This window comes from Rhinoderma darwinii, chromosome 7 (assembly GCF_050947455.1).
Source record: "Rhinoderma darwinii isolate aRhiDar2 chromosome 7, aRhiDar2.hap1, whole genome shotgun sequence".
In the NCBI taxonomy this organism is placed as follows: domain Eukaryota; kingdom Metazoa; phylum Chordata; class Amphibia; order Anura; family Rhinodermatidae; genus Rhinoderma; species Rhinoderma darwinii.
Genome location: NC_134693.1, coordinates 122415473 through 122438816, shown reverse-complemented (window position 1 = coordinate 122438816; position 23344 = coordinate 122415473). Strand labels below are relative to the sequence as shown.

The 23344-nt window shown below is 42.3% G+C and overlaps 1 protein-coding gene across 4 annotated transcripts in view; it reads right to left on the bottom strand.

Moving 5' to 3' along the window:
* Positions 1 to 23344, bottom strand: part of SLMAP (sarcolemma associated protein) — a 91225-nt gene that overhangs the window by 24726 nt on the left and 43155 nt on the right. For 2 of the 4 annotated variants that reach the window (XM_075833931.1, XM_075833932.1), the window contains exons 4-12: positions 12807 to 12843; positions 11207 to 11269; positions 10794 to 10889; positions 9576 to 9647; positions 7561 to 7701; positions 6661 to 6798; positions 4486 to 4654; positions 4352 to 4402; positions 1585 to 1635 (exon numbers count right to left, since the gene is read on the bottom strand). In XM_075833931.1, the coding sequence (XP_075690046.1) occupies positions 1585 to 1635; positions 4352 to 4402; positions 4486 to 4654; positions 6661 to 6798; positions 7561 to 7701; positions 9576 to 9647; positions 10794 to 10889; positions 11207 to 11269; positions 12807 to 12843 (818 nt within the window). The remainder of the gene's footprint in view (positions 1 to 1584; positions 1636 to 4351; positions 4403 to 4485; positions 4655 to 6660; positions 6799 to 7560; positions 7702 to 9575; positions 9648 to 10793; positions 10890 to 11206; positions 11270 to 12806; positions 12844 to 23344) is intronic. The other 2 variants (XM_075833933.1, XM_075833934.1) reach the window with 1 other exon arrangement.

Here is a 23344-nt window from a genome sequence, read left to right as displayed (position 1 = left end):
AACTCCTAGATTAGCCACTTTGACTGACAATGAAGCCAATGCTCGTACGGACCTGCTACACAGGTACGGCAAAAAGGTCTCAAAATTCTGCCGTGGATAAAGTAGGGATTTGTGTGGGATTTGCAATATGCAAATCTAACACATGTGAACGTAGCCTAGGGCCAATTTCCTAGGTAGCCAATTGACCACCTATGAAATCAATTGGCTTCCTTCAGTTGTGGGTTCCCTGGGGGAAACTTATGCAAAAGAAAAACCCTCCAGTACTTCATAAAAAGTTTCTTCTGTGACGTTTTCTGACATGTCTCGGTAGCAACCAGCCCAGCCCAATTGAGGAGTTCCAGGTCAGTATTGCAAAACCTTGCATTCAGTTGCATTAGATCTTTTTCCTTACTGTACTCGCCTACGGAAAAATCGTGCTGATTTGTTTTTTTATAAGTAGATATGTAGATTAGCAAGCGGTGTGCTTATTCTGGTCCTCTCGACATGGGGTGTGTGATGAAGAACAGTAAGTGGGTGTACAATCTTATCTCCTTGTCTCCTAGTAACAAATTCTCTTTGAGTTACGATCCTTTGGGAGCACCAGGGGCGCGCGCACACCTCCGTCTTTTAGCATTTAGCTTCTACTGCAGTGAATAAAGAAACATTGAGGATCAAAATCCACCGAGCTACAGAATGTTTGATCATTTCTAAACCTATGTATACACTGTGCAATAAGTTATAAGGTCAACGCAGAAAATAATAATATTCTTCACACTGTAATATTTGGACTATAAACCCTACCACATATAGATTTACAGCGGAGAGGAAGAGACTTAATTTTGGGTCCAAAGTCCCTCACTCCAGATCTCTTCAATCTTATATCCGAACAGCGACTGAAGATCTAAAAGTATATCCATACAATTCCGTAATAAGAAACATAAGATTTTCAGTACTTGCTGGAACCACGACTCTAAAAAGTCACATATACAGCATGGACCACAGACATATATATATATGTATATGGTCTCCCAGTTCAATTTGCAGAGACTACAGCTGGAATGATCCTTTTGGCAAATACTGCCCTTTAAAACTGGCGCATAGAAGGGGAGCCAGGGCAACGGAGCGCACAACAGGATTACATTTCTCACAGGTTAACACCATGAGCTTGGATTACCATCAGATCATCCCTGCCAAAATCAATACGAGTTTTAAAACATCTGCGCCTACTGACAAGTGCCCGGGCATTCAAACGCACCCACTGTGCAAGACACCTGTGCCATCATGTGCCCATCCCTTTCTTTACCATCTTCATAAAGGATTCATCAGTTAAATAATCCCCCATAAATCCTGTTCTCTGAAGTTCAGATACATAATTTTATGTGTTTAAGACGCCAGCAATTAGCATTTCACTTAGAGCTGGATACGCTTTTGACCACCACAGCGCCATATGAAATGCCAAGACGACACACGCAAATCACATTCAGAAAATGCAAGAACGTATCATGCGGTGGTGGGTGAAAAATGTAATGATGGCATGAACTATGAATACAGCATTCATGAAATGCAGGAATGAAGTGCTCATAAATGTCCAGCTGGAACACATACCGTTATCTGCATTGCCGTTGATTTTAGGTATGAAGTCATCGACTTGTATGCCTGTGATTACAAAAGATTGTTAATGCTATAATAAAAAAACCAAAACGATTTTATCTAGTACCTGATCAGAATAAATCAAGTAGATCAAGTCCAAAAACATGCAGTACACAACAGTCCCCTCTGCTGGAAAAAAGCAGTACTACAGACTCCACCAAAACACTTGCATTGTTCGATAGAAAATGTATAAGTATTTTATTACAATATTATGGGACATAAAATATTATATTACACTTACAGAAAATAAGGTGCTTAAATGTGATCTATACCTCCAGTATTCACAGCAGTGCCAGCATAGATTTCAGAAACGTAACAAAACACGGAAAAATGCGGGAATACTAAACATTTACAGATCCCAGGTCAAGACGATCCAGACCAATCATTTTACGGTGCAAATTCTAGAATCAAGTATTTAAAAAAATTCCAAATCTCTCTCCATCATTTTAACTAGATTGGGTAACATTATGATCTTAAAGGGGTTTTCCCATAATCATTATTTATCACTCGTCCACAGGATAGGGAATAAATACCTGATCGGTGGAGGTCTGTCCGCTGGGACCTTCACCGCTCACGTGAACGGCCTTACTTTGCCGCTGCGGCGAGCCCCATTGGAATGGAGCGGTAGATCGCATGCTCAGCCACCGCTCTTTTCATTTCTATGGGGCTGCCGAAGATAGCGCTCGACAGCCTCATAGAAACAAATGAAGCGCTGATCGAGCATTCGCACTACCGCACCATTCCTTTGGGGCTCACAGGACCAGCTAGGTAAGCCCGTTCTCGTGATCGGTGGGGGTCCCAGCAGTCGGACCCCCATCAATTAGATCCTTATCAACCAACCTGTGGATAAGTTAGAAATAATTATGGGAAAACCCCTTTAAACCAGACAAGCAGAATTCTTAGGGATGCAGATGATTAGTGAGAGATCTGCCAATATTTACAGAGATTAACAAATTTCGCCACATGTAAGAGGATCTGAGTGTAACAAAGCGCTTCCTCCCTCGCCTCATCACTGCCGGATATTCTTCTTATCGTATGTTTAGGGTAAACTTTCGGGCTGTATACGGCCAGTTTTAGTAAGTCTGAATTTAAGAAGTAATAAAATAAGCCCCAAGTGCTCCTTGTGATCGTGAGCGGAGGATCACGTCAGTAATAAGATGTTTTGCAGGATGCGTCGGTCTCCAAGTTCAACAAAAGTCCACAGTATTAATAATTACTGAATGGATTCTGCACAGCAGGAACCATTCCCTTCAGGAGACCGTGTGGAACTTTGCTAGGTCCAATGTTACACTACATAACCCTTCCTCTACATCATTCACTCATAGTCCAAAAGACACGGCAGTCCCATGTAAGTTCTGCATCATTGGTACAAACCCGTGTGGTAATGTTTTCCCATCAATGAAAAGCTGTACTTCTTCTATTCGGATTATTTTTAGATGGTCATATTCACTAAATAGATTTTTTTTGTCACATACCAGCATTCACACGCCTGCATTTTCTTATTTATTTGCTATGTGGAAAGAAAAGGTCATGAAATTAAGTTTCAAGTGTATGCTGACATTTTAACTTCCATGGATAACAAGCAGAGTTACTATATAAGGCATTCAATTACTAATCCGGAGTAACAGCCCAGAGCTGCATTCACAATTCTGCTGGCTGATTTTGGAGACCGTCAGCAAGCTTGTCAACAGGAACAAGGCTAACAGCTTAGCTCTCCAATGTTGGTATCCCTTGTTTCAAATATGGTTTCATGTTTTATCTTATTGTATAGTTTCCGACAACAAGAAGTCTCTGCATCTTTGCACCATAAGAAGGAGCAAACTTACCACGGTGCAACAACTTTTATGGCAGCTATGGGGTCTGTGTAGAGCGAGTGCGGTGTAAACCTAAGCCATGTCAGAAAGAGGGAGCTTAAAAAAAAAAAAAAAAGGAGGAAAGGGGGGACGGGACTAGACCTGGACTCTAAGTGTTTGTAGTCCAGAAAGTTGCAAGGAATTATTACCACACCAAGACCAGACCTGTGCAGGGGCCACGGAAGAATACAGAAGCCAAAAACTGCAAATCTTACTAATAAGGATAACGTTCACTCCACATTATCACCTGTACGCAGGACCCGCAGACAGCCGAGCGATCAGTGTACGAACTCCCAGACTTTCTATTGAGTCCCTACAACGCTCCAAGGAAAGCTAATCACAGAAACTAGGCAAGACAGCGATCACCCGAGCGATTCTGCCACTTTGTTTTAGCGATCAATGGGGGTCACAGCGCTTGGATCCTCACCGATTAAAATTTCTGACATGTCACGGAGTTACTCTTTAAAGCAAGAGGTTCGTTAATCCTAATTAAAACCTCCTTGGATTTAGGCACATTTCTCACGTGTATTATGCCTCCGTACAGAAAAAGTTTGCATACAGCCAAGGATGGTATCGGATTACATTCTGCGAGATTAGAAAAGTCTTTCCCAAAGACTATGTTGGGACAGGAATTCTTCATCTAAAAAAAAATGGGATCTAATCGTTGGCTCTTTAAAGTCCCAAGAAAACGGCAATTGCTTACATTTTAGTTCAATAAAAGCAAGCCAGGTAGTGATTAAAACAAAAAACGTCATCTCAGAAAACATGACAATATCTCTGTAAAAAAAAAAAAAAAAGTGTACATTTTACCAAATCTATAGCCCCACCAGTCTTCTTCCAATACCATCCTAACTATGGGTGGCACTTACCCAGGGCGCTGTGCTCCTTAAGTGTTTTCTCCTGAAGATTCTCTAACCGTACTGCAAGCAGAATTCCAAAAATAAAAAAAAATGGCAAACAAAAAAAAGACGACGAAAGCAGCGAGCGCAGAGGGAGGACGCACCTTGTAAGGCAGTGAGACGCTCATTGGTGAAGTCGTTGTCCGCTTGCAAGGCCTCAATTTTAGCTTGTAATTCCTGTTCTTTCTCCTCCATCTCATCAATCTTGTGTTGTAATTCTTTCTTCTCCGCTAGGCCTTTCTGTTGAATTTCCTCTTGGCGACCTTCAGCTGCCTGTGGAGTAAATAACGTAAGTAAATAATATGAACACCTACACGTGGGGCAGTGAATATTATATGTACTCCTAAATACTAATGAGTCTTCTATACTAGTGGTGGAACAGATTTTATTTATGTCTTATTGGATCTTAAGGGGCACTAGACCAATACACACCCAAAACCTAAGACTGTCCACACGTTCCCGTTATTGCTTCACGTACTTTAGCACTGGAGGGGATGTAAGGAGTGAGAAGAATGGAGCGGTGATCACACATGCTTCCTGCCGCTCCATTCAATGTCTATGGGGCTGACGGAAAGAGCAGAGTATAAAGGCGGTTTCTGCCGGCCCCGTAGACATTTAATCGAGCAGCATGGCGCACGCGTGACCGCCGCTCCATTCAAACTCCTCTCTACGATCGTGCAGCGAGGAGGAATAGGGGTTCTAATGATTGTGGGGGTCCCAGCAATCAGACATTGATCACCTATCCTTTATGGGAAACCTCCTTTAATCAATATTAGGATCACTCTCTAATTGCTAGTTTGTTTGTTTTTTAACACTTGAAGCGATTTGTTTTAAAGGGATATTCATTTCAGTTAATCCAAATGACAGCAACGCAAATGTAAAAGGTAAAGAAAGAATTAAATACTAGCCTGAAGATATTCAGAGGGGAGAACCGTCACATACCAGATTGTAAATCATTCCGTGTGCAATGTGCGCTCTCGTGTGCTCTCTAAATATCTTACCTTAAAGAGGAAGTAAACTACTTGCCACCTGTGAAGGCGACAGGGTGGGTGGCCTATAGCCCATTGCTCACAGTCGGGTGACAGCTCAAATCTTGAGAACGTGGAATGCAACATTGACAGTATAACATTACGTTCTTAAAACCTCCCCCCTCGCAGGTGTCTCAAAACTATGAACATGTTTTGATGTCCCGCTGGTCTTATGATACATTAATAGCATGTAGTCTCCTAGATGAGCTGTTTAGAACAAATAAGATGAAATATCTAGGTTTAAAAATGGATAGAGAGTGCAGAGCAAGGCAGCCAGTGAAATGTGACCTTTCTACATCCCATATGGTGCAGGAGTAATGCTAAACCCGTACAACACACTCCCCCCCTAGTCTCGGTACACCTGCTACCCACCACTTATAGATGTGATCACACTCACTGATCTACACGCAATTTAAAAGATTTTTTTTAAAGTTTGGGATTTTAGGTTACCAAAGATATACGGCTTAGTGTAGTTATAAGGAAATTCTATCTACAGCGTGCCACAGGTTTTTATGACCATAAGCGCTTGTTAAGTTTAACCTTATGAGTATCTACAAAAAAATTGCTTTTATTTGACGGTCAGTGGCGGTCTGCACTATGTTCCCCCTTCAATTTTAAACCCCGGGTTTTTCATATATACATATTACGCATGTATACATCTTAGTGTGCAGCCGCGGATGAGAATTTGATACATATTAGATGGAGGGATTTATATTGACATTAATTTTTGGCTTCGCTGTGAAATCAGATCACTCCTCGCTGCTGTATACGGATTGTTTTGTAAAAACGTAAAATCCATTCAAGAGAAGTAAAGTGATGTTAAATGAATGACTTATTTGCCAATCACGTATAAAGCAAATTTTCAGAATTTTGCCGCCTTCTTTTACCAATCACCGGGGCATTATGAAAGTTCCCCGCCAGGCTTTATTCACCCGCTGCAGCGGCGACACGTTGACCCCAATGTCGTCACCACTGCGGCCAGTGATTGGCTACAGCGATCACATGTGAAGATGAGGTGAGTCGGTGTGGGAGCAGTGGGGGATGGGTCAGGTGAGTAATGCTCCGTTTAAGATTTTATGCCATAGTCAGCCACTTGCAAAAAAGGACATGCAGTTGAAGAACCATTTTAATTGATATTCCTGTGACCCATAAACCTTTAGAACATTTAATAACCGATTACGTTGATGGCTTAGAGAAAAGCTTTGTTAATTAAGTCCAAATTCCGAAACAACCAGGACTTCAATAACTTACCTTCAGCTTGTCAGTTAGATCTTTAATTTCATTCACTGCCGCATTGTATTTGTTGGCTAGCTCTCGCAATTCTTCCTGGGTCCTCTCGTTCATCTCCTTCAGATGGGTACATTCATCTTCTGTGTTACTTAGACTTCTCTGAAAATAGTAAAATGAGGTAATGTACGCAACGCCTAAAAATACATTATAAACAATATAAACGTGACCTCTTTAGACATTAACGGTGAGCAGAATGTAAGGGCGGTTTCCCATACTGATGACTTATCCACAGGATAGGTCATCAGTATAGGACACGTGGGGTCCATCACCCCACAGCGATGAGCTGTTCTGGCTGCCTCCGGGCATCGGATGTTATGCAGGGTTTGGTACCTACAGCAGATGCTCCGGTTACAGTATAGCGGCCGTGCTGCTGATCTGCTCCTATCTAAGTGAATAGGAACAGAGCTGCGGTACGGCTGCTATTCCAGTAACCGGAGCCATCTTCCAATACCGACCACTGAATAACTTCCGGTGCCTAGAGCCACACCGATCATATACTGATGACCCATCATGTGGATAGGTAATTTGCATGAAAAACCGCCCCCTGCCTGGACAACCCCTTTAATGAAATTGCAACCACCGGAGTGCCTATGTTTCCATAAATGACCCTTTCCTAGATTAACTGAGGATCCGGTTATTGTACCCTCAAATTAAAGTTGCTTTTCCCACTACCCCTTAATTCTATCTAGACTGGCCCAACAGTCTGCCTCCGCAATCAGTATTTCTTCATCACTTCAGTATGTACTATTACTGTTCATACGATATCTTACCAGTTATAGATACATAAAAGTATAGAAGTGATATAGAAACCTATATTTGTATTGCTTTGAAGTTAAAGCTCCTGTCACCACCACGTCATACCTCCACTTCAGACAGCTTCCGCACCACCTCGATTTTCTCCTGAAGAACTCGCCTCAGAGACTCTTTGGCTGTTGTCTCATAGTTGTGTTTGTCCTCCTGTAACGCTATTAACTCTTTCCGAATCCCATCATCAGTCTGACTCTAAACAAAAATAAAAAAACGGAAAACTTTAAAACTTTTCCCATAATATATAAAATCGCTAGAATCACTAATAACATTAGTATGTGACCAGAAAAAGATGTTGAGTATCGCAGTTTAAGATTTTACTCCTAAATAGGAACAACTTTGTGCTTGTTTGCTGAATCTTCCTCAACTCTTCCAAAAATTTGTAAAAGGTTATGGTCCGTTTTCCTAAACAAATGTCAAATATCCTAAGCTCTGTGTAGGTTCGGCTCGGTTCAGATCATCGACAGAGGGTATATCAGGAGCCTCTGTCGCAGATTTCGTCATACTTGCCAACCAAAAAAGCGAAACATGCAGCGATATTTTGCGCAGCTCAATAACGTAAGGCCTAAGAAAACATTTACACATGTATTTAAAAGGGGGTTTCTCATAACGATCATTTATGACTTATCCACAGGATAGGTGATAAAGGTCTGATCGGAGGGGGTCCGAACACTGGGGTTACCAAGTGCCCTGTGTGAATGGAGCAATACTGCGCAATCTCTGCCACTGCTCCACTCACTTTCTATGGGGCGACCGTATCGGTCGGCCCCCTACCGGACATTTATAAAGGATTAGGAAAAAAAGAACAAGACCTTACCAAAAGCTTTTTAGCGCAACACATTTTTATCTTAGCAATTCTGTCAATGTTTTGCCTCCACATTATACAGTTTTACCAGGAGGTCACGTGTGGAGGGATCAAAGAAAGAAATTAAACCCATCGACCAACACAAAAAACACATCTACATGTCCCCTAAAATATATATATATATATATATATATATATATATATATATATATATATATATATATATTTATCTATTTTTTTTATTTTTTTTTCTACTAGCCACATTATACCCCTGAAGGCGCTACGTTTGTAGCCAAACAGGTCGCGGGTCTGCTTTGCTTTACTTTCTTTGTTAGGCTAGCAGTTGGAAATCCCAAAGTTACTTGGTGCTAGCATAGCGTACTGCAGCAGCCGGCTGATTCACCTATACACCTATGCACCTATTCAATACATTCCAGCAACGTATTCAGATTTACTACCCCCTACTAGCGAACATGGGCTACTTTTAAACATGTGTGTTATATGTCCTATTTGGAAGTGTTTTATTTAAGTTATTAAAAGTTATATTTTAGTTCAATTTAACATGATCATTTAGGTAGCTGGAAATTAGGGTCTTTATTGTGCCTTAGGCATAACACTTTTTCCTGGAAAATTATATTGGGAGCTGTGACAATTTAGGTTAGGGCTACACGATGACACAAAGTCTAACACAAATCACGGTCACGACGCAGCTGCAGAATGTCGGAGACAGTCGCAACTTTCTATATCACAGGATAATAAAAGTTGTTTTGAGACAGCGATTTGCACGCAACGTTATGTCATTGTGCAGCCCCTGTCTTTTGCTATAGACCCTAGTAGTTTTGGGAGCCTCTGTAAGGTAAACACAGCAGCACTAATTTCTCTCCAGTCCTGAAGGTTTGCTACAATGTATCAGTGTAGGTAAAATATCAGTCTAGAGTAGCTGCTATTTAGCTCACAGAGGATTATCTGGATACAGTTGCAGCTAGTTTTCAACTGAAAGTCGTATTAGGTCTATATGGGTTTTCTGGAACACAAAATATTGCAGAACTTTTTATTGTACAATTTTATTATTATTTTTTTTAAATAGAATGGGAAAATGTCATTAATTTCAGTATTGGTACTTTTTGGTTTATCAGACCATTGTCCCTGACTAACATCTGCCATGACTGAAAAGTAGCGCAACAAATTCAGCTGGCAATGCGGTGCCAGGATCTTTGCAGCCAGGCTCAGCTCAAAAGACTTAATACTACACATCGTAACCTACTTTTGAATAAGCTTGCAACTGGTTCCCCATGACTTCTAGTCGTGATAGAAGCCGGTCTTCATCTATTAGAGCCTGAAAAGAAATAAAAAAGAGAAATATATCCAATTTCCATACAAAGCAGTCTTTGGGTATGCTCACACGGCCTATTTTGAGCCGTTTTTCGGGCCGTAAACGCCCGAAGATCGGAAGCAGAACGCCTCCAAACATCTGCCCATTGATTTCAGTGGGAAAACGCGTAAAAAAAAAACGGCTGCGAAAAAGTGCAGGACACTTTTTGGGACGTTTTTGGAGCCGTTTTCCATAAACTATTGAAAAAAGCTCCAAAAATGGCCGTAAAAAAACGCAGAGAAAATCACGAGTGGCACAAAAAAACGTCTGAAAATCAGGAGCCGTTTTCTCTTGAAAACAGCTCCGTATTTTGAGAAGTTTTTGACTCTGCGTTTCAACATACCTTTTCAGTCAATGTCTCCCCTTCCGACTACTGAGTGGTAAGGAGGTTGAACAGAACTTCAAATTGGTTAAAGAATACTTAAATTAAAGGGGTTGTCTTATCAAGATGTCTATATGCCCCTGTATGTACCAGAACAGAGAGAGTATCAAAGCGGATGCCACAGACCCAGTGCGTCCATGCATTACAGGGACGACCAATCACATGCAGCGGTTGCTGCAGGTTAAATGTGTGGATCGCCAAGGGGTGGAGAAGGGGTACCTGTGGCAATTAGCTGATCGCCCGCTGGCCTCTTTTTAAACAAGGGATGTCTTGATGAGAAAAGCCCCTTAAGAGAAAATGTTTAAAAGGGTTTTTCCAGCATAGATATTTATGGCATTAAAGTCTAGGCAAGATCTGGAAACTGTAGAGTATAGAATTTTTAGAGAGTTGCTGCCCATGTATGACCATGGACGAGAAATAGACATTGCAATCCTTCAGATCAGAAATGGTCCCAGGGACTGGAACTCCTACAGATCTGCCGTAATGGTCTAGTACGTGACAAACCCTTTCATAAATTCTTGTACTTCACAGCAATGGAAAAAGACATGACGGAGGGCTTACGACATTTGGTCTCTTAGAATGGAAAAATGAGGACAGGAGGACAAAACCAACCAATAGGCTTGTATCTTCTACAAAATGAGATTCAGAACAAAGCGGTCGAGTGTGACACTAAAGACAAGTATCCGAAGTAGTAGAGGATGTGAAAAAGTCTGATCTCTTTCTGATACCTGCCAACTAGTATCTGATGCTTCTTGAGTATTGGCTAGTAGCCTCTGAAGAGTGGCCAACTTCTGTTCCAACATCTGTTCCCGATGTAAGGCCTCCTGCAGAAACAAGGGATATAGAAGACATTATTCCCCGTAAGATATAAGATATTTAGACAGAATTGTACAATGTGACGACCCCGCCAGGAACGGTTATGGCTGTTGTCACGTTTGCACATTCTTCCTTAAACACCCAAATCACTAAAACAGAAGATTTATATTTTACGGCCAACGAATGAAAATGGCTAATCTCCACACCACGAACATGTCAAGCCTCCCACAGAAACGCACGTCAGGTTGGTGGCTGCTTATCAGTGTAATGACATTTAGATCACCTTCATTACAGTAACATGGTCAAGGAAATGACTGGCTTTTACCTGTAGATACTGAGAGAGTTGGAACAGTTCCTGAGAGTACATACTGGGAGTGTGAGCAGCAACCTGATGGAGACAAAACAAGAACATAAATCCTGCAAGAAATACATGTAATTGTCCAAAATCATACTTTTTTTTTAATTTTTTTGCTTACTTGTAAAACAAAACGATGTATGGCTATATTTTGTCTCTGTTCACACTTCCATTCAGAGCTGCAGTCAGGGGTTGCAGTATTTTTGACGGCAGTCTGCAGGGATATCCCTGCCGCCAAAAATACCGGGACAATTATAGATCCTATTAAAGCCAATGGGGCAGATTTAATATATTGTTTGCATCCAACACGTTAGGTGATCTGATCGATGAGGGTCCAACCACTGGGTTCTTACCAATCACAAAAAAGGGCTTAAATTGCCATTCCTGGGAGACCCATAGCAATGGAGCGGTAGTGTGAATGCCTGACCACCGCTCTAGTCATTTCTATGGGGCTGCCGAAGTTAGTGCTCGGCAGCCGAATAGAAATGAATGGAGTGGAAGTCGAGCGTGCGCACTACCGCTCCGTTCCTATGGGGCTTCCAGGAACGGCAAGATAAGCCCGTTCTCGTGATCGGTGGGGGTCCCAGCGGTCGGACGCCCACTGATCAGATAATCATCACTTATCTTGTGGATAGGTGATAAATGACTATGATGGGAAAACTCCTTTAAACTTCTGGAGCTGTAGCCACTAAAAACAGATTCGGTCATTAAAGGGATATTACTGCCCTCAGCATTTTTCATCTATCCACTGGTAGGTGAAAAATGCTGGATCGGTAGGGGTCCGACCGCTGGAACCCCCACCGATTGCCAGAACGGGGGAAACGGTCTCCCGTTCCCTCTGCCGCAGGTTAGGAGGAGTTTGAATAATGTGGAGGCCGGGCGTGCGCGGTACTGCTCTATCAGAAGTCTATGGGGCAGACGGAAACAGCCGAGCATAATACTAAAATGAATGTGTCCCTTTATTATAAATGTCCTGCCTGTCTCTATAAAGCTCAGGCTGGTACAGTCCTGTTTACCTGGGACCATAAAACATTGTTTTATGTAGAAAACTTATAGATGGAAATGTTTAGGAATGTGATTATAGGACAATGACCGGGCAGGCTGTAATATCCAGCTGTTGCCAGAGTGAGTCAACCCTTCACATGGAGTCTTGGAGCGGAACCAACGTTGGCAGGAGCTTTGGGCACCATTCGTTGTTAGGGGGCTCAGAGGTAGCAACTTTGACAACTTTGTTTGCAAAACAACGGAAAAACTTCATGAGCCATTACCCTTTAGAAGTAATGAGAAAATAAAATCACTGAACTGTAAACCTATAATCTATACCAGTACTTAAGCGCAATTCCCTTGCTATTACGTACTTGTAGGTGAACCATAAATAGTATCGATGAGCTGAAAAACCTTAAAAAAAAATCTTCAGGCTCTCGGACATCTACGGGTCTATGTTCTATAGTGCCCAAGACGACAGCATTCACTTAGAAATCGAGAAGGCATGCAGACAAGAGAACGATCAAGATCCCCGGGCATAGACAAGTCATATAACGGATCAATTAAGAAAGCGTGAACGCCTTACCTTGTCGACAGGACTGGATAATGGAGCTTGGATGACACTAGAAAGGAAAGTCAGAATGTAAACACACAAAAAAAAGCAAGGAGCAATAGTTCAAAAATCCTTCTTGCAAGCTCTGTAAATATTTAACTGGATTTGGTGAAACTCACGTTGAATCCAAAAGGGAGTGGCAGCAGGAGAAAGAAATTAACTCTGCCCTGGACTTCTTCTCCCCTACTTTATATCAGAGCTGAGCGCACACAGCCCTGGCGGCACACGGGCTCCGGGCTCTACTGTGCTGTTAACCACTTCACCTCCCCCGCACTCCAGAGGACACCTGAGTGTCAGCGGTCCAGAGCAGGTTGGAAATGGTTAAAAAGGCGCGGATCTTCTCTTCAGGCACTCAATCTTTCAACAAGTCTTTTCACGCCGAGTTCCCGAGATCACTTCTGTTATATAAGAGCCTTTCAGGATATTCCGTGATTAAAGGAAAGCTTCACAATACACAAAGCGAGACTGCCCGCTTGTGTACGCACCGTAATTATAGCAACAGAATAATATACCACAACCTTTGCAGTCTCGACTACAGGGAGGCAATATATACAAAACATTAAATGTTTCCCCTATTTATACATCTCCAACCCATGATCCAGTGCTGGACCTAATTTCCTTATATTACATAAGCATTACTTCAAATCGATCACTAAGAAAAAAAGCTCTCCCCAGAAAGAAGGAAACGTTCTCTAGTGCCACCTATAGGAGACTTGCCTGTACTAAAAGGGTCGGACATTGACATACAAGGTAGTCCCCTGTAGGTTGCACTGGAGACTTTTCTTCCTTCTGGGTGAGAGGTATTTTGCATACTTTTTTTCCCAGGGAGCATTGCCCGTAAGACTTCTCATCAACTGGATCTCCACAATCCGAATCAGTACCTTTCGTGAGCTTCACTCGCCAGAACGGGATGGACCAAATCTTGTTTTACCAACTCTTGTCATATAGAAAAACAATCTAAGGGAATAGCTCTAGGAGGTGCCAAGGTATTAATCAGACACGTGCCCTGGTGCCAGGGAGGGCCCAAAAGAAGACACCAGTAAATTGCACATAGCAATTTGGGGTTCTGTTACAGATTTTATATTGGGGCCCTAAAGCTTCACGTTACGCCTCTGCCTACGGGTCCGTCCCCCTTTACTTTGCTATGGAGAGTGGTAGCCCTGTGCAGTTGCACACCACCCATGGGAAAGGAGGATGGAGCCAACCTGAACTGGGACCATGCCCCTCTCATCTCCAGGTTTGTAGATCAAAAGTAATCGATATTCAGCAGATCAGATGTCTGGGTTATAAACACCGTTAATGTTCCCTAGAAAGAACGGAGATTTGGCTTGGACAGATGGTGAAGAAAATAAATACACGTAGAATTGTGGGTGAATGAACAAGACAGAGGAAACTGGGAAAAAGAGAAACGAAAAAAAGCGTAATTCCTCATTGGTTCTTTAGTAGCGACAATAGGGAAATAAACCGGTCTCAAGAAATTTAATATCAAAATCGGCCATGCCCTAGGTTTAGATAATGTATATAGTAAAAAAAAAGGAAACAGTGGCGCTGCTTAGTATGAAAATGAACCCAAGTTCATGTTTAATAATGATACATGCTACGCGTTTCAACACCGGACTGGTGTCTTCGTCAGGCAAGAGAAATACATACCAAATCGACATAGGTATTTAGGTTTGTTCCCGACACATACAAGGTGTGACTATCAGACCTCGATTAACCAAAGCGACCACCCTCAGATCATCTACCACTCAGACATCACTGCATACAACCCATTGTTTATTTTCGCCTTATTCATTTTTTTGCAAAATTTGCCAGTCCATAGAATACAATCCCTCAAACCTAACCACCATAATGACTAGCGAACAGCAAACCGATTCATAAATCAGCTAAAAACTCGAATGTGGCAAAATAAAATCCTCATCACTGTTCACGCAAAACTTAACATTGGTTTAAATGTTCCTGGTAATAATTGAGTATTTCTCCTGAAATTCAATCTAAAAATAAATAAATAAAAAAAGCTGTCCTCTTAGGTCATGTTCACACATTGGTCGTTGTGTGCGGCGCAGTCAAAATAAGCACTACAAAATGACATGTGTTTAAGCCTAAATGCACACGTCACGGACTTTGGTGAAGAAAACCATAAGGTATATGCAGGTAGCACCGTAGTTAAAAAAACGCAGCTAATAGTGCATATTTTTGTGCGATTTTAGATGCGGTTTTTACATTTTATTGCGGAAATCTGTACGTTTTTATGCTGCGGATTTTGGTGCGCTTTTGTTTTAAAAAAAAAAAAAGAAAAAATACTAGTCAAATACAATTTGCAAGCGGAAACGCAAGATAAATGGACATGCTGCGGATTTTAAAATACGCACCGCAGGTCAATTTACGTGCAGAAAAAAAACCTTAACGTGTAGATGAGATTTCTTGGGATCTTATTTACTTTGCTGGAGCTGGATTACGCTGTGGGTTTGCTGCGCGGCAAATCGTGTGCATTGGTTTTGCAACGCTTTTTTTTTTTTTTTTGTGCGCGGAACACAACCGTTACATGTAAACACAGCCTTAAGGGGGAGCTTCGCATATTGATCACAGTCATTTCAAAATGATTTTGGTTTCCTCCCCAGGTAACAATTGGGTGTCAACCACTAATGGCGGAAATTACAGAGTCCATAGCAGATCACTCAACTGAGACATATAAAAGGGCACTGTTAGGAGGGGTTAAATGTTGCCTTTTCATATGCACTGCCTGTGTGTCAGTCTATACTATAGTCCTGGAATTGTATTCAGGCCAAGGAGATCAGTATGAGTGCCATAGGTGACTATTTTAAAACCCCGACAAAGGCCATACTTGCAAATGGACACAGCCAGGCCAGAAATGCTGATGAAAGGGCGTGCAGGTGCTTTAAATAATAATAGCCACTCCCACTAGTCTTGAGGGGAGTGGTGTGTGGTGCATGGGATGTGTAGTAAGAAATAATAAATGAATAGTGTGTGTGCAAGTGTAATACTATAAGTGAAATATAGGGGGCAGTAATAAATGAAGTGCCTCAATAGAAATAAATGGATAATGGGGTGCAAGTGAGTGAAACATGGAGGGATAGTGTGTACGTCATGAGTTAGGGACTCGCAAGTCTGGGGATCCTTGTCGTGGATTGCGAGCTTGCGTCCTTTTGGCCAAAATGATTACCAATACCCCAGGTATTTTTCATTATTATGTATATTCGCTTCTCTTGGACACAGCCGGGTCTTTGATGCTGGGAGAGCATGGAGTGTTGTTGTTTGGCATAGCAAGCAGGGTAGCCCGCTCTATGAATTATCAAGGCGTCACAAATAGGCTTCTACCTGGCTATACACGTTGTGTCTCATGACGTACACACTATCCCTCCATGTTTCACTCACTTGCACCCCATTATCCATTTATTTCTATTGAGGCACTTCATTTATTACTGCCCCCTATATTTCACTTATAGTATTACACTTGCACACACACTATTCATTTATTATTTCTTACTACACATCCCATGCACCACACACCACTCCCCTCAAGACTAGTGGGAGTGGCTATTATTATTTAAAGCACCTGCTCGCCCTTTCATCAGCATTTCTGGCCTGGCTGTGTCCATTTGCAAGTATGGCCTTTGTCGGTGTTTTTGTATATGTCCCTGTGTTTTTATCGGTTCTGTAGGTGACTATTTTGCAGCTATAGTTGTTTTATACTATATACAACCATCCATAAGGGGAAGCATACTTTTACATGCTCCGAGGATCAGGTCACTACAACACCAAGGGCACAATACTCAACCTTGTTCAGTGAAGCCAAGACCAAGCTAAGAGGATTTTAAACTCATTTTATTTTGGGGAGCCTCTCCAGCTGCAGTAAAGTGTAGAGGATACTGTTGTTTCATCGCTGAGATAACCAGAGCTATAGACATCTGAAATGGCTTCCCACATTTTCGGTGTATGGCCAGCTTAATTTATAACCTATGAAGTTATTTTATTTTTAAAATAGGGAAATGAATGAAGTTTGATCTCCATGAGCCACCGTACTACCATCTGACATCGCTAGATACTTGCAAATTGTGCGGTGACGTCACCGATCAGGGGTGTTGTCGCCTCATATTCCGGAGACACCCCGAGAACAGCGCCACAAAGAAAAGCAGACCCGAGTCTCCATAGGATACAAAACACACACCGACTTGAGACAAACATGTGTTACTAGAAAAGTGTTATTATAGCAGTTTGTGATTGTGACCTGTGTAACACAACGAGAGAGATTCCAAAAATTTTGTGTGCATGTAGCCTTAGGTAAACAAAAATAGACCACACGCTATGCGACCCTATAGGTGAACGCACCACAGGGCAATGCATCAGCGCTTATACAGTTATGTACGTGATCGACCAGCAAGAAGAGCGAAGTGCTAGGCCTTGTTCACACAGCGCTCATAGAAAACTACATGGGTACGGGTCAAAAACGCTAGCGTTTTTGTAAAGTGCTTTTGAAAATGGGCATTTGTCCCATGGTCAATTAGGACTCACATTGACCATGGGAATTAGGCGCATTTTTGGCGCCAAGAACAGACCTGACGCTTCTTTTACACTACGCGGTTTTTTAAACACGCGTGTGTAAAAACGCGTCGTATGCACTACAATGCGTTTTCCCAATGATGTCAATAAAAAGCTTAAAAACATGCGTTTGACACTTTTTCGGCGAGTAAAACGTGTAAAAAATGCATCACATACACGCTGTGTGAACAAGGTCCTAAACTAAAATTGCAGACGTGATCATTATGGCTTATTCAAACAGGGAAAGTCGGCCGTGTGACAGCTGGTTTTTTTAATTGACGTCACACGGCTGCATTAAAATTAATGCATGTCTATGGGGCTATTCACACGTCCTATTTTTGACCGTTTTCCCGGATCCCTCAATAGGGTCAAGTCTATGAGGGATCTGTAAAAACTTGTCACGCACGGGTGCGAATTGGCCATGAAAAACGGCCGTTTTGCCACTCTGTCGTGTGAATAAAGCCCATGTATGTTACTTTTACGGCTATACAGTTAAATCGCAGAAAACTGTCCACGCTTTACAGAGTAGATTTGTGTCTGCCGGATTGAGATCTATCACATAAAAATGAACACTGCAGAACGAGGAAACGACAGTCCACTAAGGGGCGCTACAGGGAAAAGATAAAAGATTATGAATGGAATTTGTTTCGCAAGTCCTAGGACCGCACCTACTGAACGCTGATCTTACAAGTGTCATTGTGAACACTGCAGGGAAGTCACTACATACAAGTTCTGTTTGCTTGTACACTTCAAACTAGCAGTAATAGGACCCTGCAAGTGCCGGAATATTAAATATTCCAGATTATCAGACGATCAGAAAAAAATAAAATCTACAAAAACAAGATCTATCGTAATTCTCCAGCAAAAAGAAGCAAAAACAAACAGCTAAGACAAAGAAAGCTACAAGACCTCTGTTTTATAATCAGAAAGGACCATTCATTGCCATTCTATGAATAATGCTCTGGATAGAGAGAACAAAATGGCACGCCAAGAAGAATGTAGAACAGCGTAGGCCGAGATCGCCGCGTTATAACAAATAAAGATCTCCGACATTATGTATATACCCACAGAGGACTATGCACTTCTATACAGGCTGCTATACCAGGCACTAATAGTAACGTGGGCGAGTGCGGCAGATCACGGGATGGGTCTGTAGGTTGGCCGCAAGTTATGCTTTTGAAATCGATTTTTAGAGTGACGGGGAGAAAATTTAAAGGGTTTTTGGGGGGCCCAAAACAAACAAAAACAACTTTTTAATATACCATAACTATTCCTGTTCTGGTCCCCTGCCATCATTGTCCTGCACGCCAAATAGCAACTTGTGTCCCTCCGTGCATGCTGATCGCTGCCGCTAGTTGTGCAACGGTGACCATGGACAATTCATCAGCACCGGCAAAGGGGCACAAGGAGGGTGGGGTGCAGGACCAGAAGGGAATTTGTATGCCAAGTATATTTCTGTTTGGGAACACCCAAAAAAGTTTTTTACATTTCTAGAAAACTTCCAGCTATTTACTCAATATTTCTTGTATAGGTGTTCACGGTCTATTAGGCCCTGTTCACACAGAGGTTTTTTTTACGAGTTTTTGGGCGCGGAAACTGCTCCGCAAAACTCATCAAAAACCGCCAGAAAATGCCTCCCATTGATTTCAATGGGAGACGGACGCGTTTTTTTTTTTACCGCGAGCGGAAAAACCGCGTCGCGATAAAAAGTGACATGACCTATCTTGAGGCGGTTTCCGCCTCCAAAACCCCATTTCAATCAGTCAGAAACGGGGGGAAAAAAACGCCTCGACGATTGTTTTGACGAGTTTTTGTCAAACCACTGTGCACAAAAACGTCTGGAGCAGTTTTTGCAGGAGGATTTTTCACTCTGTGTGAACACAGCTTCGGGTTCTCCCATCTTGGTCATATCACTGTTTTCTGCAGTGTTTTTTGCAAAATATCAAACAGTGAATAGACCCTTAGGCCTAATGCACACAACAGTGGTGATTTTCCGGTCCGCAAAACCACAAATCCGTTGCGGTCCATTTGTCTGCAAAAAAAACCTTCCTTTGTGCATCCGTGTCTCATCAATATTCACGGCTACGCAAAAAAAACAAAAAACGGACAGCCATGGACAATGGGCGACTCCATGCCACTATTGCGAACCGTAAAATGACTTGTCCCGAGTCTTTAGGAGCTGGACTCGCAGCCCTTACACGGATCTGTGATCATCAAAGTTTTGTGCATGGAGCAATATAAATTGGGTCTGTGTAGCTGCAAACATGGACAAAAAAAAAAACGGTCGTGTACATTAGGCCTTCGAGATGAACAGAGAGACAAATCACACGTATCTGATCTGCTGTATCCTGGTTTCATCCTCATCTTCCTCAAATAAACCATCATTGATTTATTGATGTTCGCACCTCCGTTCTTTCTTTCCAGTTAGGCTTCACTGCTTTTTTTTTTTTTGACGATCAGAGTAGTGTAGCATGTACCCGGCAAAGAAAAAAACCCGGCAAAGAAAAAAACTAAATTAAATAAACATATCTGACGGTCCATTGGAGAAAAAAAAACCTGATCCGTCATAACGGATCATGACATTGAACAACGGAGACAACCGGTGCCCAACAGAAACCATTGACTATTTAATGGGTACGGTCGGGTTTCCGTGGTTATACCAAACACAATAGTGCATCAAGCTGCGCTGTTTCCGGTATTTTTGTTGGAATCTGCGTCAGATTCCCCTAGCGAAGCCTCCCACGCAGATGTGAACTAAGCCTAAAGCCCCCTTCACATCACGCTATTGCCCTACGCTAATAGTGTACATCGGGAAAGCTTATCCCTGTTCTCAATGATATTTCTGTTTATGGGAAAGTGACTTTCAAGTCTCTTACCTACTGTAGTGTGTATGAAGGGGGCAAATACTTGTTACCTCCTATCAAAGAGACAGCATTTGTGATTCTATTAAAGGGGCATTCCAGCTTATTACATTTTTCCCCTATCTATTAGATAGGGGAAAAATGCTAGATCGGTGGGGATTCGACCGCTGTGGGCCCCACCGATTATCCTGGCCCAAATTCCCCTCAGCCGAATGACTAAGAGGAGTCTGAATGTAGCAGAGCCCATCTTGCGGACAGGGGAGGGAGGGGTGTGTAACGAGTAACCGGGGTCCCCCGCTCTGGTGACTGGTGGGGGTCCCAGTGGTCAGACCCCCACCCATATAGCAATTGTCCCCTATTCAGTGGACAGATGAAAAATGCTAAAGGCTGGAATACCGCTTTAAAAGAGAATGTATCTCAAGCAGTTCACTTCAGATCAGCGACTTAGCTGAGGCATAAGACATCTTAAAGTGTTACTCCTGTCATGTGATCGCTTATCGCTAGGATATGCCATGACTTTATGATTGTGGGGGTCGGATCTCAGGATCGTGGGGGCTCTAGGTCACGCAGCTGCCCAAGGGAGCTGCAGCCGGCCCAGTTCACTTAATGGTGCTGGGCAGTTCCCTGCAGTAACCACTGCTAAAACAGAAGGAGACAGAGGTCTAAATCATCCACACCCCACAATCAAAGTGATGGAATATCCCACAATCCCTTTATAAGATGGGAATAACCATTTAAATAGGACAATGGCAAGAGGTCTCATGTCTCAGCTAAGTCTCGGAACTCAAGTGAACGGACAGATACGTTACCTTTACTGGACACAAGTTACCTCCTATTAAAGTCACAGCATTTAAGTATTTCCTTCCTTTGTACACATGACAGTAGATGTGTTTATGGGAAAGTGACCTTCAAACCTAAACTATGATTGAGAACAAAGATAAGAATCAGCTGACCTCATTCCTCAGCTACGGGTTCCGCATAGTTCCCTTTTCCAGTATTCAAGAACTGTACAACCAGCAAAACTGCCTCTGTACTGCCAGGTTAATGATTTAATACCTCCAGGTATAATCGTGTAAACTTGGTGGAGTGCCCGACAGATGTGAAGAACACCGAAAATAAAAAGCAACCATCTACAAATAAAGCTCCTGACTGATTCACAGGATAGGACAGATCACGGCACATAGCGGCTTCTCAGAGCGCCCACCTCACGTGCCAGTGAGAAGATGCCGCTTCTAGTGCGCGGGTTCTGAATGTCTGGCCTGCGCAGTAGAAGAGATCATTCCGCCACATGTGTACATGAGGATCCAGGTGGTCGGACTCCACTCCACCAGCACTGGATACATTTGATGGGCATTTTGAGAAGGGAATCAAAAGAACACCAGGGGGCGCATCACGCATGTAATAGCGATATCTAGACAAGGGCTTTATTTTATTTTTTTAATTATTCCAAATAAATTTTTTTTTTTTAATGTTTTGCGTAATCTAACAGAGACATATAATATTTATATTACTTCATCCACCTCTGCTAATCCTTTCATGTTAGATATTGTTATCCAATAACACTACAAGGAATACCACAACCTGCTTATTTTTAATAGAATACATTAAAGGGGTATTCCGGTTACGTTGCTTGCGGTTTTTGAAAAAAAAACAAAAAAAAACAGTATTATTCACCTGTAACCTCTCTAATCCAACATGTGTGGCTGTTCTTCTATTCCTCCTCCGCGTGTTTTGCTCTCCAACAGCGATGAGCTTCCTTGATCAAGTATCATGGCGCCTTCGCTGCTACCCACATATCCCATCATACCCCGCCACACAGAGCTGTCTTTTTGCGCGTTCACAAGATTCTCTGCTCACTCATTGGTGCCGGTTTCAGTCCAATTGGAGAAGATGTAATGAACTTGTGGCACATGCGTATGTCAGAAAGAAGTCCTTCTGGAAACTTCACATGCACGCTAATGCGAGTAACCGTGCGCGTTCGCGTGCTTCATGGATTACTGCTGAGACTAAAGATGCACTCAACGCACATGCTCGACCGCAGACTACAGGTCCTAGGTATTAGTAACCGAGGCCAAACTACAGGATTTGGGTACTATCATTTTTTTTTTTATAACAGAATGATGCTAAATGGCTTATTAGAACCAATTTGAGACTTCGATTTTGTAGAGATGCAGGACATCGGTCCAATTTCAAGTAACCGTAAGACCCCTTTAAGTAACGTATGAAAAACCCCAACCGTTTTCTCGTTGTTGCAAAAATGTAACGTTTTGCGAGTTAAAACTGGAAACCACTTAATACAAAATTGTGTAGATGATGGGTGCACTTCAAAATAAGAACATGGGACCCTCAATGCAACATAAACTTTGTCCCAGTCAACGCTGAGAACTTGAACTCCCACAAGCGGCATTTCCTATAGGGGAGAGGAAGACTCAAAATAGACACAATAACTGGAGAAGATTCATTTGTGAATAAGTGACATGCAATAAACGGCGATTTCCTGCTACATCCCGGACTGTAACCCGTGCTGATGACCTTTCTGGAGTCTTTGACCCTCAGATTCGGACCATGTGTGACACCGGCCCAAACGCAGATGTATAAACTCCTACCAATGTCAATCACAACGAGGAAAGAGAAGAGGAAAATAAGATTACGAGTGTCGTGTTGGATTTACAGTAGGACTTTTGCTATTAAACACGCAGATCTATGAAAATGCTATAAGACAAACATATTTAATTCCTAGAGAGTCTTTATTTCCACGTTATTCAATACTGCCAAAGAAACTTCATGCAAAGATATCACATTTGTGTTCATTTCTATAAAGGGGCATCTACAAAGTACAGAGGAATTGCCCTTTTATCCCATATGCAAAAAGCATGGAGGTGCCTAGGCTCAACCCATCGTAGGCAAATCCCTGGGTGTAGGTGCCATGGTTCTGGAGGGTACATACAATCATACAATGGGGGCACGTTAATATCCTAGCCATTTTCTGCAGATCTTTTCTCCAAGGTCTCCCTCATATGATAAGGGTATTACTGTGAGTGCCCTCTGATCGGGTGCTCAGTGCCAGGGGCATGGCAGCGTTCTTTCTAC